Here is a 16,740-nt window from a genome sequence, read left to right as displayed (position 1 = left end):
CCCGGCCCCGCTGCCCCCGCCCTGCCCCCGCCCTGCCCGCGGCCCGGAACGGGAAACGCGCCCGGGCCCGGCCCCTCGCGATGGCGGCGCCGGCCCCGGGTGGCGGCGCGGCCGTGCCGGAGGTGCCCGAGGCGGAGCGGCTCTTCCTGAGGCAGCACCCGCTGCTCAGCCCCGCGGGGCCGGGCAAGGTGCGCCCGTGTGAGGGCTGGGGGGCACCCTGAGGGTCCCGAGGGGATGGAGCGGCCTCCCTGAGCGTCCGTGATGGGGCCGGGACCTCGTGGCACCCGATGGGCTCGGCCCCAGCGAGCTCCTGCCCCAGGTGTTTGTCAGGCGGAGGAAAGGCGGGGAGCAGGGCGCTGGTCTGTCCTGCCCTCCTCTGCCCTGCGATGGCTACGGGAAGGGTGATTATGATTAGACTTTGGAAGGGGCTGCCCAGGGAGGTGATGGAGTCCCCATCCCTGGGGAACGACTGGACGTGAGTGCCATGGTTTGGTTGACAAGGTGGGGATCGGTCATAGGTTATATTTGATGATCTCAGGGGACTTTTCCAGCTGAATTGATTCTGAGGTTCAGTGGGATAATCCCCTGGGTTTCCTGACCATTAATGTTTTTTTCAGGTGAGGTGCAGGCTGACAGGACATGAGCTGCCGTGTCGCCTGTCAGAGCTGCAGGCTTACACCAGCGGCAAGAAGTACCAGCGGCTCATAAAGGCAGCCAGAGAGTTTGACTATGGCACGTTTGAGCCCCACATAGTGCCCAGCACAAAGAATTTGTACGTATTCTTCCTTCTGTGTGTTATGCTTTACACTTTGCTCAATCTCAGACATAAAGTGGTTGGGCTTTACAAACTTTGTTATGGGTTTGGGGAGACTGGGAAAGTCTTTACAAAGTATTATCAACTTTGAGCAACTTACAGTGCTTGTAAGTGAAAAGTTGTGAAATCAAAGCACACTTTAACTCTGTTGCTGGCCCTTTCTGTGTCTGTCAGACACCAGCTGTTCTGCAAGCTTACCCTCAGACACATCAACAAGCTTCCAGAGCATGTCCTGCGGCACGTCCAAGGGAAGCGCTACCAGAAGGCCCTGAAAACTTGTAAGTAGCTTTTCTGAAGCTGTAACCAGATAACATTTCTTTTCAGAGCTGTTGAGATTCCAGTGGATCTCTCTGAAGGGGCAGTTTTGTTTAAATTGTCAGCAGTGTGTTACTATGTGTCCTCCTTAGCTAGGAGGGAAGGTCTCGGATGCAGGGAGCAGTTGGCCTCAAGCAAATACCTTGGAAAATCCTTCCTTGAGAGGATCAGCTCTTGAACTCCCCCATGCAGTGTGATTCATGTGTCCAGCACAATCTGTATTAACATCTTCCCTGATCCGTGATGCTGTCGATTATATGGATGTATATTTGGATTGGAGCATGCTGTACTTTTGAGTTGCATTTCCTACAAGCTTGAGCTGGGAATGGGAGGACTCAGGGCCTGGGCAGCTGACCAGTGCTGCCTGTCCCTCGCTCTTAGATGAGGAATGCCAGAGGGAAGGAGTGGAGTACGTCCCTGCCTGCCTGAGACAGAAGAAGCAGCGGGGACAGCACCCTGATGACCAAACAAATGGGAGCAGGCAGCCTCACAGGAAAGAGGAGTTCTGGGAGCCAAAGTCCAGCGAGGAGGATGGAGAGGAGACAGACGACAGCATGAGTGACCTGTACCCACGTGAGTGAGAACCTTGGTGTCATCCATGTCCTGCAGGGAGTTGGTTGGTTAATTTTCTCCTGGTTTCTTTACAATTGCTGCCTGATGCTGCTGTGCCAGAGGCACCTGACTTCATCCAGCTGGGGATCCTTGGGTTTTGGAAAAGCTTACCACCACTAAATAAGAAATAGTTAATGCTAAGTAAGAATGAGTTGGATCATGCAAGGTGTGAGGGAAGGGGATACGAGATCCACTGGGATTTGCTGCTTTAGAAATCTCCAGTTTGTTTCTCAGCAAGTGCTTGACAGAAGGTGGTCAGGCTGTTCTGCTGCCTTAGATCTGGAGGTGCAAATCCACCTTGCTGCAGCAGCAGAGGTGTAATACATGGCAGCACCTGTGCTGAAGCTCCCAGAATGGGAATAGAAAGAGCACCAAGGCACATTTCCAATAAAACACCCACGTGTTTATTTCCCAGGTATTTCAGTAGTGACACACACATGCCTGGTGACTGGAAGCAGCTTGGCGCATCATCTTTAAAGTTAGGGGATGCAGAGCCTGTGTGCACAGGGAACTGATTTTGAGCTAAATCTTTGTATTTTAGCTGCGCTCTTCCCCGAAAAGAACCCATCAGCTCCACAGACCACAAAGGGCACGGATGACTTCATGACAGACAGCGAGGATGACGAGGCCAAGCAGAACGGAGACGTGAACGGAGAGCACGGGGCAAGGAGGGATGGCAGCAGAGCAGTTGGCAACAAGAGAGGAAAGGTGGGAGTCAAGCCGCTGCCTGCAGCAGCAGGGGGTGTGGAGCTGGGATCCCATCCCGTAGGAGTTCCAGCTATTCCTGTCTGGGAACCAGCAGAAGGTGCAAAGCTGTTCAGAATAGACTTTCCTTGTGTGCCAGACAGTGACTTGCATCCCGAGGTGTAAATTCCTGCCAGGCAGTATTTATCTTGGCTGCGGTACTGAGGGATGTTCCTGCCTGTACAAACAGCTCATCTTTGGTGGGATCCTGCCCCACGCTGTCTCAGAAGGAAAGCTGATGTTTGTCACGTGGGTTCTGTAATTGTCCTCCCTATACACAAACACAAATTCAGCCCTTTTGCAGTCATAGAGTCCCTCTAGAGCCTTTTCCTGCCCCTTCTGAGGCACTGCCTTACATGACATCGCTGATCCTGCTGAGTTAGATACATAAAAAGGGATAAACCTTTGAGGCAGGCACTGTGGAATGGGCTGGATCCTTTATAATTATGTCAAACTAGAAAGTTAGGGCTGGATAAAATTTGGATTCATTGCTGCAGGGAGCCTGCCAGTTTGTACTTAATGAAATCATCAGAAAGGGCTGCTGAGCTGCAGGATCCTGGCTCCATGAGCAGGGCTGGACTCATTCTAGCTGTTGAAGGAGATCACACTCAGTTTATCTTTAAGCTGTCTCAGGCAGGATGTTGGAAATAAGCTGATTAACTTTCTTCCCTACAGAAACAGACAGGCCCTTTAAAGAAGAAATTCAAGAGCCATCATCGAAAACCCAAAAACTTCAAGAAAGCAACCAATGGGAAATAAATTTTATGATAAATACCTGGCCTGAAGCCTTTTGTGTAACAATTCCAGTGGGCGCAGAGGATGAAGTGCTTGCCTATTCCAGTTAACTGTTACAGGTGTGGAGGGGAATAATAGGGTGGAATTTGTATTCCAAGAGCTTCAAGCCAGCCTCACAGCAAGGGAGGGATGTCTGCTGCAGTCAAGTCCAGGCAGCTCAGGTTTTTACAGAAAGCTGGTTTTTGATAGGCAGGAAAGCACAGCAGCTCTGCAGTGGAGCATCACCAGCCACACACGCCAAGTGGATACAAAGATGCCATTGTTTTATTTTGATTGTTTTCAAAAATCAAAACATTTTCAAACACAACTAAGGTACAAAATACAGCATAAAATGAGAATTTATACTTCTTTTTTTTTTCCCCACATAGAAAGCAAAAATATATTCAGAATGAATTCCAGAACACTTTGCAGAGCCAATTGGTAGCTGACATCCTGCTTGTGAGAGCTTCTCAGCCACGGGGAGAGGTCACTGGATTTCTGGGAGATGCACAAGTACAGCAGTGTAGGTAGGAAACCAGAATCTTCTGCATCAGGACTCACAGTCAGTAAGTCTGCACATTGTGCTGCCTAGAAGTATCTGATAATGCCCTCCACCTAACTGTGCCCCTGGAATACTGAAGTATTCCTGCTGCAGGGGACAGCAGCAGTTCCTTTTCTAGGGTCTTGTGTTGGAAAGGGGACTTGATTTTCACGGAGGAAACCGGTCAGTTTTCTTCAGACTAGTCATCCAGCTCCTTAGTTAGACAGGACACAAGGAAGTTGAGAAAGACAAGGGGCTACTTGCAGGAGTAGTTTCTGTAATTTATAAATACTATGAACATCAACAGCAGTTCAGGTATCTGGGAACGGCTGCCTGATCAGTCTAGAACCGTTGTAAGACCTGCAGTGAAACAGTGAAAGGCTCCTGTGCTGCAGATCTGTGACTGAAAGGACCAGTTTGTCCAGCCTGGAAGAGTCAGGCACAGGGAACCCTTCTCTTGCAAAACTTCCTTGGAAAGCAAGCCATCAGTGACCTGACCTTAATGCTGAATTTGCCTCCCATCAATCTGGACATGGGAGTTAGACTAGATGATCTCCAGAGGTCCCTTCCAACCCTAACTATTCTGGGACAGCAACTGGCTTCCTCCAGCAGCAGCCCTTACAGAGGCTATTATCTCCTTAAGGTGATGAAATCACTGGTTTAACTTTCAACAGTGCTCTTCTATTTTTCATTAGTTCTTTCAGCCCAGTTTTCTCTGCTAAAAAGCAACCGTTTAACTAAACTGTCCAGGCGAGTGTCCTTATCAGGAGACCCTGAACAGCTCCCACTGGAGATGTTCACCTGCATTCCTCCTTGAACAAAGAGCTGAGCATCTTCCTCAGGGGAGACAACAGTGCAAGGAATCAGTGTAATGGTAGGAAGTTGGTAGGGCTCATGCTGTCTAGAATTCCTCCACAATCTAGTGGAACAGGTTCACACCTAGCTAAGAGAGGACAAAACGTCTCCTCTGAGCAGCACTAAGCATGGTCGTGGCACAGAGGTCGTGGCACTGAGAGGCCAAACAGGGCCTTCCTCTCCTCACCCTCACGAGTTCCTCCCGTAGAAGGTCCATCCCTGGCTGCTTCTCCACTGCCCAGGCTTTGCACTCACGTTCCTCAGCTATAACCGTGTGCAGAGTTGGGAACGGGGGCCACTTCCACATTTCTTCCCTGCACAGCTCTGGGTGGTCTGAGATGGCAGAGAAGGGGCTGTCCTGGAGAGCTCAGCACCCCAGCTCTTCAGTCAGCTGGGACTTTTACAGCCAAGAGACTGACAGAAGTGAATCTAAGAAGCAAAGACTACAGATCAGGAGATTGACTGCTCTCATCTGGCAAGTACTGAGTGCACAGAAAAGGGGAATTTCTGTAATTCTCAAGACATTTTCACCAATAACCTGCAATTCAAATATGAATTTGGGGCATATATGGATGGAAGCTGGTTAATAGCAGAAAGGAGCTTTTATTATGGAATCTGCAGCACAACTTGGCTCCCTTCTTGGGAATTCAGGAAGGGCAACTTTGGGGAAAGAATGTAGAATAAAGAATTCTTTTGGCACAGAATTTTCACAGAATCTACCATTCTGTCTCTTCAGGATTACCTCCCCCACTTCCTTTAAATCTGATTAGCACTACAGGATTCATGATTAATACAGGGTTCTCTCTTGTTCCCTCAAGGGCAGAACTCGGACATGTTAGAAAACCCTCCCCCTTTTCTTACCCAGAAAGGGGTACAACTACTTTCAGGGTTTTTTTCTGCCTTCGGTTCAGGAGCAGGAAAGACCTCTCCCTGCTAAACAAAAGGGAATAACAGGCCTCTGAGCAGCAAAATAACAGTGATTTTCTTAGATGCTGCTTTCCACCTCGATAAGCAATGCTATAACCAGCAATGGAACTCGTTATGCACAAGACAGTTTTGATGAGGGCAAGAAAGGGGATCCACTTTTTTAGTTATAGCTACAACCCAACAGCACACTGAATGATCCAGCTGTATCTGCTCACCTTTCTGCAAATTTTAAGACATTGCTGACATTCCAGACAGCAACTTTCTACTGCAATTCACTGAAGCATCAGCAAAATGCAGGCTCCTTGGGTTAGTTCCAAATCTAGGAAGTTAGAATAAGCCTAGGCAACATTCCTTGAAGAAATAGGGTTTTATCTATTGTATTACTGGTGCCACAGTAAATAAAATTCAAAACATCTGTGCCTTTTATAGGAAGGGGGCATGTACGTGTAAAATGCTGGCAGTTTTTGTTGAATCCATAGAGAATCAGTTCTGGACTTAGTACAGTATGTCCCAAGAAGTGTTGCTATTCCTGTTACCACTCTTTTTTCTTCTCATCCATGGAGACTCCGCCGGGACCCAGTGCAACCACGAGGAGGAGCCCTCCAATGACAGACATGGTCTGGAAGAAATCATATTTGAGGAAGTCGTGCATGGGCTTGTAGACTGGGATGGTCCAGAAGGCATTGAAGTAGATGTTGATGCCAAACAGCCAGATGACCAGAGTCAAGGCAGCCAGCTTAGTCTTGAAGCCGATTGCCACCAAGATAATCAGGGCTGTGCCCACAATGTTCTGCAGAATCTGCAAGGGGAAAAGCCATGAAAAAAGCCATTTACTTACACAGTTCTTAAACACATACACCAACATCAGAGCAGAGCTTGGATAAGTTCAGCTGTCACGGCACAGACAACCTAATAACATTTTTTAAAGTATTAATTTTATTTATAGATTTCAATAAGCATTGAGCGGATCCTGCAGGCATCTGGGCACTGCTACTACATTCTAGATGCTCAACTCATACTTTAATGCTGGGATACTTACAGAAAAGAAGTTCATATCAAAGTGTAGCAGGGTCATGAACATGAGGACAAGCAGCACACGGCCCCCCAGCTGCATGTACTGCTTTGGGGAGCTCTCCCTCATGGTGGGGACACCAGCAAACATGCTCTTCCCCTCCGAGCGGGACTCAGCCAGAAGCAGCAGCAAGCCTCCCCCAAGGGCAAGATTCCTACAGAAATGGGGAAAAAGGAGAAAGAAAAAAAAAAAAAAAAAAAAAAGGAAAAGCAGTTTAGTACAGCTTGCACTCTTCTATATCTGTAAAATCTCATCTGACAATTTTAATAAGGATCTGAGTGAGAGTGAGGAGTGACTTGCTCTGCACTGTGGGATGTGTTCATCTGTGTTGGACTTCCCAGCCCCAGCAGCACTGAGCACACCAAGGATCTGTGGGAACACAGCCTTCCAGGGAAGTCCAGCACCCGCCACTCAGGTAGAGTTGCTCCAGTGGCTGTTACAACACAGATTTAGTTGTGTTAAAGTTATTCTGTACCTCAGGTTTAGCCATATATGCCAAAGTAGTTCAGAGGTTGCTTTGAGAAAACAGAGCAGCAGCACTGCTAAGAAGTTACACATTGACAGGGCTGTAGTAAGCCCAGAGTGTAGCTGTTGTGCTGTGCTCCCCTCAGAGGGGTGCAAAGGCAACAGCAAACCATCACTCAGGGCCTGACAGGAAAGCTCATGTTTATAATCTTGTCTTGTCCTTAGGGAAGGTGTTAAGAGGTTTAAAATCCCAGAAACCACTCCAGAGACTGCATGCTGTAGTTTTCTCAGAAAATGGCTTCAGTCATGCAGAAGCAGAGTTGCTACTTAGGCACATAGGGAATAAAAGCAACTCTGATCCAGTGTAGACAGTTGGATGAGCTCTCAGCCAGGTTAGCAGCAAAAGCACTTGGATCCTAGTGGGTTAGGATTAGTCTTTCCCTTCCTGAGCCTGCTGTCTACAGTTCAACACAGACTCTCTTGATTTTTCAAGTGCTGTCATTTCTTGTTTCATGTAAATGCACTGTTTGTAAAAATCTTTCTAGTAAATACTATGTACAACTATCATTTCCTCTGCCACCAAGTGTTAGTTTTCATTCTGTTATCATAAAAACTTCCAGAAGCAAGCATACCTCATCAAGAACTTCAGGTCCCACAGAATGCTGTATGCAATAGTCTAGGCAAAGAATAAAACAGGTTAAAACACCATAGAAATTAGAGTGAAGGTCTGAATTTCTGTTATAATCTCAAGTCTGTATCAGCCATAGCAGAATTCAATTATAAACACAACATAGGGAGGGAACCAAGGTAGGTTACATCAGCATGCTCCAGTGAGTCTGTGTAAAACAGGGAATGGAAGCCAGAATTTGATTTGTGCTTTAGGGCCCCAAAATGTCCTGGTTTGGTAGGGGAAGGATGCTACTAGCTAGGATCCTTTGTGGTGGGAACACAGCTGAAGGCCAAAGCAACTGCAAGTTCCACATTTGGCTCATTAACTGACATCCAGGTAAATTGCCAGTTACTTCTGCTAAATTGGTCAAGGTCAAGTATTGAATGAATGTCTCCAAGCTGACTAATTGCAATTACATCTATTGGGCACATCAGGAGAACAGAAGCAGCAAAACAGTTCAATGCCATCAAGGACTGGCACTAGGCCAGGGTAGAGAAAAATTCCAGGGTTCCAAGTTATATTTAAACATGTTGGGAATACTGGGGCTAAGAGGGATTTGAAAGGTACAGTTTCGAAGGGATGAAGATTTAAGCCTCCTACCTGTAATGCTATAATTCCAAACAGTCCAAAGCAGGCATATTGCACAAAGTTCCTACTCAGCACCAGGATACAGCCACCTGAGGTGGGGAAATTGAACACAGTTACACTTGGAAAAGCTGCTGCAGGAATGCTAACTTGGATTTTCCTTTTTTTTTTTCTTTCATGAGGTAACTGTTAGGGCCATCATGTTGTATTGCTTTTCCCTGAGAGGATAAAACCCAAAACCTTTCTCAAGTCTTCCATCAAAAAGCACTGACAACCTTCGTCACTTTGACATGAGGACTGGCAACTGCATTAAATTAAGGTGACCCTCTACACAAAATAGTGAGGGCAAAAAATCTAAATCCAGACACAAGTTTAAAAATTGGCAATCAGGAACAGTAAATCAGGGACATAATATAAACAGAAAAGGATTTTAACTCTCTCCATTTCTGATAGCCTGAGCCCACCCAGCACACATATAGCAGAGCACTCCCTTCTGGGATTATTTTGATTCCTAGGCTTTGGAAAAATTTCTGACACAAGCACCTCACTCAGGCTTAAGTGCACCCACTCCAGGGTAAGACTTTGCCAGGGAGATGAATGCCCATAAAAACAGGAGGCTTAGAAAGTCTCAACATGGCCCCATTTAAGAAAACATGAGTATTTAATTTAGAGAACTCTGGGTGTGGTTTGTATTTATGGATGCATGTACAGAACTGAAACCAGATTGTCCTGATGGATTCTTGGCATCTCTGACTCAGAGGCAGTGTGTCACAAGAAACTCTCCATAACTGCTTCCAGGAAAGGCTGGAGCAAGTCAATTCACAGTTCTTTTCATTCAGCCCATGTAGTACTATCAGTTCTGAGCTGTCAGGGGCTATTAGGAAATCAGTGAGGCATCCCACACTGCCACGATTCACAGTGCCTGCATGAGCCAGGGCTGCAGCCACGCTGAAGTGCTCTGCCACGCACCTGAACAGCCCCAGAGCCACTTACTCAGCTGCCCGAAGAGGTTTAGGAACACAAAGATGGAGGCCAGGAAGTAGCCACAGTTCCACGTGCCATCGATGTAGTCCCTCTGTTCACTCCACTGGAACCACATGCGGATGCCATCCTCCAGGAAGGTGCTGATCAGGCACAGCCGGGCCACGTGCGGCAGGTACTGCTTCGTCACCCTCAGGAACTGCACGGGCACACACGGCATTAGCAGGGAAGGCAGCAAAAGGGATACTGCAGGGATAACAGAGCCCTGCTCTGCACAGACTGAGGTCAGCAGTTCTCATGCACTCAAGGTCACCAACATTTCGAGGGAAACTGGGACTTGGATTTAAGGAAATGCTTCTTCACCCACTGGGAGCAGCAGGGGAAACCTGTCATTCTCCATTGGACTAGAGCTTGGAAACAAGCAGAATCCAGCAGCACATTTCTGTGTAACAGGAACTGTACTTTGATGGAGCTCTTGCTAATGAAGGCTGACCTTGGTTTTAGTTTCTCTATCTCAGGGTTTCATGTTACAGCTCAACTATCAGATAGCCAGGAGCTGAAAGGGCAATCCTGCTCCCACCCACGTACTCCAGCACTCACCACCCTGGAACAACCCAGATTCAGGGAGCCAAGCTCATAGAAAACAAGTTCTGTACAAATTAGAAAACATTACACAATTTTTTGCAAAGCTTCTTCCCTCCAACAGCTCAGAAAAACAGCAGCAGCAGATCTTAGATCTACATGACCACTGCATGGAATTGCACCCTCTATCCTTCAGGCAGGTTTTTACTTCCAATAAAAGGAGCATCCTCTGCAGAAAGGAAACAGACATTTACAGCCACAGTTCAGCGCAGTGGCTAAAAGGAAATGATATCATCATGCAACAGATGCTGAGCTTTAGTTTTGGGGAATGGAAGATGTATCTGGGCCCCCTTCATCCTGCAGGCTCCTGGGGCAGTCTGCTCTGCAATTGCAATAATTAAAGAAACAAATACAGAACTGCCAAACAGATTCTAGAGGGTCATGTTCTATAGGGCTGTGGGGTGCACAGGAAAACTTACTGCCACTGGGTTGGGACAAGTGTTTACTTGTCTGGGCAGCAGTGGTTATTACTTAATTGGGACTTCCACCAGGAAGGAGATAAAAGCCATTTCTGACAGTTTATTCCTGCCAGCAGCAGTCAGTCAATACTAAAGACTACGCAAATGACAAGCCTAACTCACTGTGCAACTATAGATTATCACAAGAAAAAAGTCAGCAAACATGCCTAATAGTCAATTAAATAGTTAATATTGGAACAAACTGCACTGTTGTACTGCCTGTATCCAGAGTCTAAGGGTCAAAATTCACCTAATCAAGTGCATTTTAAGTGCAGCTGTACTCTGCCTCCAGGCTGCCACTTCAGGCTTTTTTCAGCCATGTCAACAGTTGGATGAATGAGTCAGAAGAGAATTTCTGATCTTTGTCACTCACTGAATGAGACACACATCTTGGTTTACAGCTTTCCTCCCTCCTGGGTTTCACTGTGAGGTTCAGGAAACTTGCTGAGGAATACTAAGAATGAAGTTCTTACAAGCCAGAAGTCATTTGTAAGATACAGAACAAGCAACTTTGGTCTAGAAAGAAATGAAAGAAGACAAGTGCTGGGAATCTGTAAGGAAAGGATAAAAACAGTGCTGCGGAAAGGCTGAAAAAAGCAACAAATAATAGAGAATATCTTCCTCCAAGCCCCATCTTTGCTGTTTTGAAGTGGGTCACGGGTGCTGACCTCATTTCCCTCTCCCCTGGAACCAAATAACCGTGAACAGCCCAGGTGAAATATCCAAGAAGACACTTAACATTTACCTGTTCTCTTGGCATACAGAGGAAATTTAACACTGGCCATTAAACACGAGTGCACACATCCAATGGGCTCCAGACAAGTCAGAGAGGCTGCAGCCTACGGCAGCTCCAGCACTAAGCAACCTCATGGCACACACATCATCCCTGGACACCCACAGCTCCTGGAGCTGCACTCAAGTTGAACCTCCAGTACACAGCAAGCTCAAATAAGCTTCAGAAACAGCCTGTGGGAACAAAAATCCAAGCCAAAGGAGCCAGGAGATCCAGAGTGAAAGGAAAACAGCTACACCACAACTACAGGAAGAGAATGTAACAGGCATCAAGTGATTTTACAATTAGAGGATCTGGGTGTAAATCACTCAAGTAATTTAACTAAAGATGGAATAAATTACAAGAAACATGAGAGCCACAGCAGTGGGACTGAATGAATAGCACCAGTCACCCTGGGTTGGTCCCTGCACAAGCACCATGTGGCTCAAAAGCTGCATCCTGAGCCCACTTCCTTTAAGATTCACACAGACAGATAAAGGGGCACACATGGGAAACTTGGTGGCTGCAGTTCAGTATCTGCAGCTAAGGAAGGGGACCTGAAACACACCCTGCACTGAGCACAACACATCCAAATCCAAACTGTTTGCACTGATGGAGGTAGCAGCATTAAACTCATGACATCAAATAACTGCATGGCTTTTTCTGCTCTGGGCTTCGCATCAACTGCTCTCCACACATCCTTGGAAGAGGTGAAACATTGTGAGAAAAGACAAGAGAATGCTAAATAAAACTATTTTAAAGAAGAACAGCTGGTTCTGTGTTGGCAGCCACGTTACTGACATATGCCAGAGGGGCTTTGTGTTGCCACTTCCCCCTCTAATGGGATTAGAAAGGCAAAGATAGATTTAAAGGCTCCTTTAAGTTTAACAACCAAGGATGTACAAGAAGATCCAGGGATCCCATAATTAAAGCTCTGCTCAACCCCCCATTTTTCTAGAGGAGGACTGAAATATTCAAACCCATAAAAACTGACCAAGAAAGAGGCAATAAAGTGATTCATTTTGACCCCACCTCCAATAGTTTCAAATTTGCCAGAAGTCCACTCTGATAAAAGTGTGTATACAATGGTACAATTACAGGTATTTTAAGTCCAATAAATGGTCATGAGTTGGGAGTTTTTGCAGGTATGTCCTGTCCAAGCACAGAAGCCTTTTCCTGTGTATTCTTGGATCAGGGAAGTTGTGACCATGGTGAGGAACAGCACATTGCTCATCTACACAGAAACCCTCGTGAGCTGCACAGCATTATTAGTCTAGAGCTTCTGATAAAGCATATCCAAAATATCTTGTATACTTTTAAGGGATTGCTTGGTTCTGGGAGAACAAATACCTCCAGCAGCCTGGGACACCACTGATCTTGCCTGGAAGAGGATGCTCAATCCAATGGCAGAGAGAAAAATCAGTTCCTTTCACCAACCTGGATATATTCACTCAAAGAGATCCCACCCAAAAATCACAGGGACAGCAACAGCCATTACATTCATTAGCCCAATGCCTACAAAGTGCTGTAAAAACTGGGAACAGGCTTTCCCGTTTATTTCCAAAGGCAGGAAGAGGGCTCTGACCCACTAGAGCATTGCCAGCAATATTAATCAAGTTTTTAATTGCAGGAAGATTTCTCAAAGCTTTTCCCTTCTGAAGTGTGCTTTATACCAATTCCCTTTCCCAAAAGGCTATTTATTAATGAAACCTTTTCAGTGGTACTTTTAGTAACTTATTGCATTTTATTATCACTGTTCATGGGAAGATTTTTCCCCAGCCTAACCAGAACAGGCTATTTGGCTGATAATGATAAACAATCAGTGCACTGTCACCACGAAGCTCTAGAGAACATTTCTAAATTCAGTTATTTTAATATAACAGACAAAGTTCAGATTAACAATGAAATGTTTTCTTCTCCCTTCCATTTTCTGCAAAATAGGATATTAAGGACAAGAAATAAAGGGTTCAAACTGAAAGAGGGGAAACGTAAGCTAAATATTAGGGAGAAATTCTTCCCTGTGAGGGTGGTGAGGCCCTGGCACAGGGTGCCCAGAGAAGCTGTGGCTGACTCATCCCTGGAAGTGTCCGAGGCCAGGCTGGACAGGGCTTGGAGCAACCTGGGATAGTGGAAGGTGTCCCTGCTCACAGCAGGGGCTGGAACAAGATGGGCTTTTAAGGTCCCTCCCAACCCAAATGGTTCTGTGATTTTATATCAGATTTATCTGGACAAGATACATCAGCATTTATCTTGGAAAATTAAATAAACCCCCCCAGTCTGGCTCTCCCTTGCAGCCCTCTCACTGCTGTACAATGACTCAATAGTCTCCTTACATTTTTGTCCATGAATCTTTTTTTTTTTTTTGAACAGCAGAAATACCAAGCACCCACATTCCTAAGGATTTATTCCTAAAGATTATTACAGACATTAGGAAAGTTGCCTGAGATCTGCTCCCTCTTAGGAAGGGATTACAAAGGAAAGACAGTCCTAAACACTCCATGCAGGCCCCAGATATAGCTATTTTCAGTACATGATGGCTGCACTGAAAGGGTTACCATGTAGTATTTTAACAAAAATCACTAAAAATGGGCTTAATTTCCGAGTATGTAAATTATTTAATTTACAACATTGGGCTGGTGTTACAATGTCTCCTCCACTGCAGTCCTTGGGAATTCCTTACAGCTCAGAGCAGCCTATTACCAGCAATCCCATCCCCAGTACTGCTCCTCACTCGACCTAAACACAGAGATAACTGAACCAAGTGAAAAAACCAGAAATCCTCAATTTTTTTCCCTGCCAGTTCAGCTCCCCAGTTCAATGGTGAGAGAGAAAAGGGGAATGTAGCCTTGGGAGAAGTAGGACAAGCCCTTTCACTGACAACTGGCTGTCTGGCAAGCTTAGCTGCCTGTAAGACAGTGCACTAGTTCACCTCTGGATTAAGAGCCACTTATTACTGCTGAGTATCTTGGCATCTAGGGCATAATTTGCTAATTCAAAGGGAAATTACAGTATCTGAGAAAAGCTAAGTGTTACTGCTTGAATTTAAGGAACAGATTATTCTTGCTTTTGTAAGAGACATTCAGGATTTCCTGATAAGCCGTGGAATTAGCTATAACATTCTCCCACAGGGTTTTTATACTACAGAAATTAAGACTCATTATGTGTTGAGCACTAGTACAGAGAGTGGAAAAAGCAAGAACATCACTGAGAATGCATTCAGCTCCCAGAACAGCCATTGTCCAGCCTCCACCAGGGGAGTTTCAACACAATTTCAGTCCAAATGTTCCAAGTACTTTTTAAAATCCAAGATGAACTAACAGCTCATGTAATGCCAAGTGTTAACTTCACAATATATACCAAAGGTTAGTGTTTAGCAAGTCACTCCTACATTGGTGTGACACTGAGCTTTAGCAGCACAGACAGTACTCGAAGGTTCTGACTGAGCTACAAGGCAGAATTAACACAGGAGTTATTACTCAGAACACCATAAGAATTGTTTTGCAACCTGACGGTAAAGAGTAGCAAAACTCCAAATTCTGCAGCTAAAGGCAAGACTCATCTTTAAACAGGATGTGGCCAAGCACAAGTAGATTTGTCCCATTTAAAACTCACTTCAGGAGGAGGCAAACTACATTTAGGCTGGACAAAAGAGCTTTCAGCAGAGTGAAAAAAAGGGTGTTAAAGACACCTAGAAATAACCCCACAGGAATAAATAGAGAGGTGTTATAAAAAGGTCAGGACGAGCGTTGCAAATTTTGGCAAGTAACGTGAACACTGCAGTGATGGTTTACTTTCTCCTCTAAAAGGAGCAAGAGGACAAGGTAAACAGAGAATGACCAAGATAATCCAGACATCCCTTAAACTGAGTATTCCACACACCACAAGAAGCTCTGTCTCTAAATCAAGTCTTCCTTCTTCCATCTGGGGGTGGGGAGGAAGTGCAGAACAGGTTTTCCCAGTGAAATCAGTGAAAGACAGAGGCAGCACAGCCCCCTCAGAGCTGTGACGTTTTATCGTGCACCACACAACTCACACTAAATCACAGCAGTTGTAGAACCAGGCAGAATCAGATTTTCCAGCCAATTTGCTGAATATGATTACTCGCTGCCTCTTATTGTCGATTAGATGAATCACCATGACTGTGAAGATCTTTGCAACACCATCCCCAGCAGAGCAACTACTTACACTCAAAATATTCCTGTTGTCACACATTGTTAGAGATCACAAACTTCTATTTAAGAGAGAAATCACTCGGGCCTCCACTGAAATAAACGTAAGAAGGTTTACAAAACAACATCAGCTTGTTTGCTTTCCTTTTGCCCCAATCCTGAGCACAGCACCACAGTGCTGACCAACCTTTTCCAGTTTGGGCTTCCAGACACGGGTCAGGATTTCATGAAATCACAGAATGGTTTGGGTTGGAAAGACCCTAAAGCTCATCTCGTTCCAACCCCCTGCCATGGGCAAAGAAACCTTTCACTGTCCCAGGTTGCTCCCAGCTTCATCCAGCCTGGCCTTGGACACTGCCAGGGATCCAGGGGCAGCCACAGCTTCTCTGGGCACCCTGTGCCGAGGCCTCACCCCCCTCACAGGGAAGAATTTCTTCCTAATATCCCATCTAACCCTACCAGGTTGGATAACCCGGTCACTGTCCCGTCCCTGCCAGCTCACACTGGCTCCCCACACCCCTCCGTGCCCTACTCACCAGCCGTGACGGCTCCTGCTCTCCTTCCACTTAATCCCTCCTGGGAGAAGCCCTGTCCCCAAGGAGAACTCGCTGTACGAGAGGCTCGGGCGCTCACTCGAGGGCACGGGCGGCCGCTGGGCCTGCGGCGGTGGGAGCCGGGCCCGGGGTCCCCTCGGAGGTAACTTACAGGAAACTTACAGGAAAGACACAGACGGACTACTTCCAAGAACATGTAGTGAGAAGGCAAAGTACAATGGGCACAAATCGAAAGAGGGGAAATTTAGGGTGGATATTGGAAAGAAATTCCTCCCTGTGGGGGTGGTGAGGCCCTGGCACAGGTTGCCCAGAGAAGCTGTGGCTGCCCCATCCCTAAAAGTGCCCAAGGCCACCTGGACAGGGCTTGAAGCACCCTGAGATAGTGGAAGGTGTCCCCGCTCATGGCACGGGTTGGAAGGAGACAATCTTTAGAATCCCTTCCAGCCCAAACCACTCCATGACTCTACAACTCCATAAACCCCCCGCCCCGCCACAGCGCGGCCCCAAGGCGGCAGCGACCCCGCCGCCATCCCGGCCTGGCTCGGCCGGGCGCCTCAGCGTGGCCCCGGCGCACAAAGGCTGCCGAGCAGGCGTGGGGGGGAAGGCGAGCGGGCACTCACCTGGTCGGCGAAGTCCTCGGCGGTGTTCATAATGTCGTTGTGGCCCATGGCGGGGCCCGGGCTGGCTCTGGGCGGGCGGGGCGGTGGCGGGGCCGGGCCGCGCTCGGTGCAGGCGCTGCCACGTCGGACGGGCCGGGCCTTGAAGGCGCCGCCGCGCCGGCGCGCGCGGG

General features: G+C 47.0%; 2 protein-coding genes across 2 annotated transcripts; one reads left to right on the top strand and one right to left on the bottom strand.

The window, feature by feature from the left end:
- Positions 1-71: 71 nt before the first annotated feature.
- Positions 72-3,259, top strand: SURF2 (surfeit 2). Its single transcript, XM_082295475.1, has 6 exons — positions 72-188; positions 618-772; positions 989-1,092; positions 1,511-1,702; positions 2,283-2,449; positions 3,161-3,259. Exons 1-6 carry the CDS (start codon positions 81-83, stop codon positions 3,242-3,244), a joined length of 810 nt encoding a protein of 269 aa, XP_082151601.1. The 5' UTR covers positions 72-80; the 3' UTR covers positions 3,245-3,259.
- Positions 3,260-3,522: 263 nt separating this feature from the next.
- On the bottom strand, positions 3,523-16,703 carry SURF4 (surfeit 4). Its single transcript, XM_082295474.1, has 6 exons — positions 16,571-16,703; positions 9,368-9,554; positions 8,390-8,466; positions 7,752-7,795; positions 6,622-6,808; positions 3,523-6,381 (listed from the first exon to the last, which is right to left on the bottom strand). Exons 1-6 carry the CDS (start codon positions 16,616-16,618, stop codon positions 6,115-6,117), a joined length of 810 nt encoding a protein of 269 aa, XP_082151600.1. The 5' UTR covers positions 16,619-16,703; the 3' UTR covers positions 3,523-6,114.
- Between the last annotated feature and the right edge of the window lie 37 nt (positions 16,704-16,740).

The sequence above is a fragment of the Coloeus monedula genome (genome assembly GCF_965178545.1).
Source record: "Coloeus monedula genome assembly, chromosome: 21".
In the NCBI taxonomy this organism is placed as follows: Eukaryota; Metazoa; Chordata; class Aves; order Passeriformes; family Corvidae; genus Coloeus; species Coloeus monedula.
The sequence above is the reverse complement of the archived record's forward strand: the minus strand, read 5'-3'. Positions and strand labels throughout refer to the sequence as shown.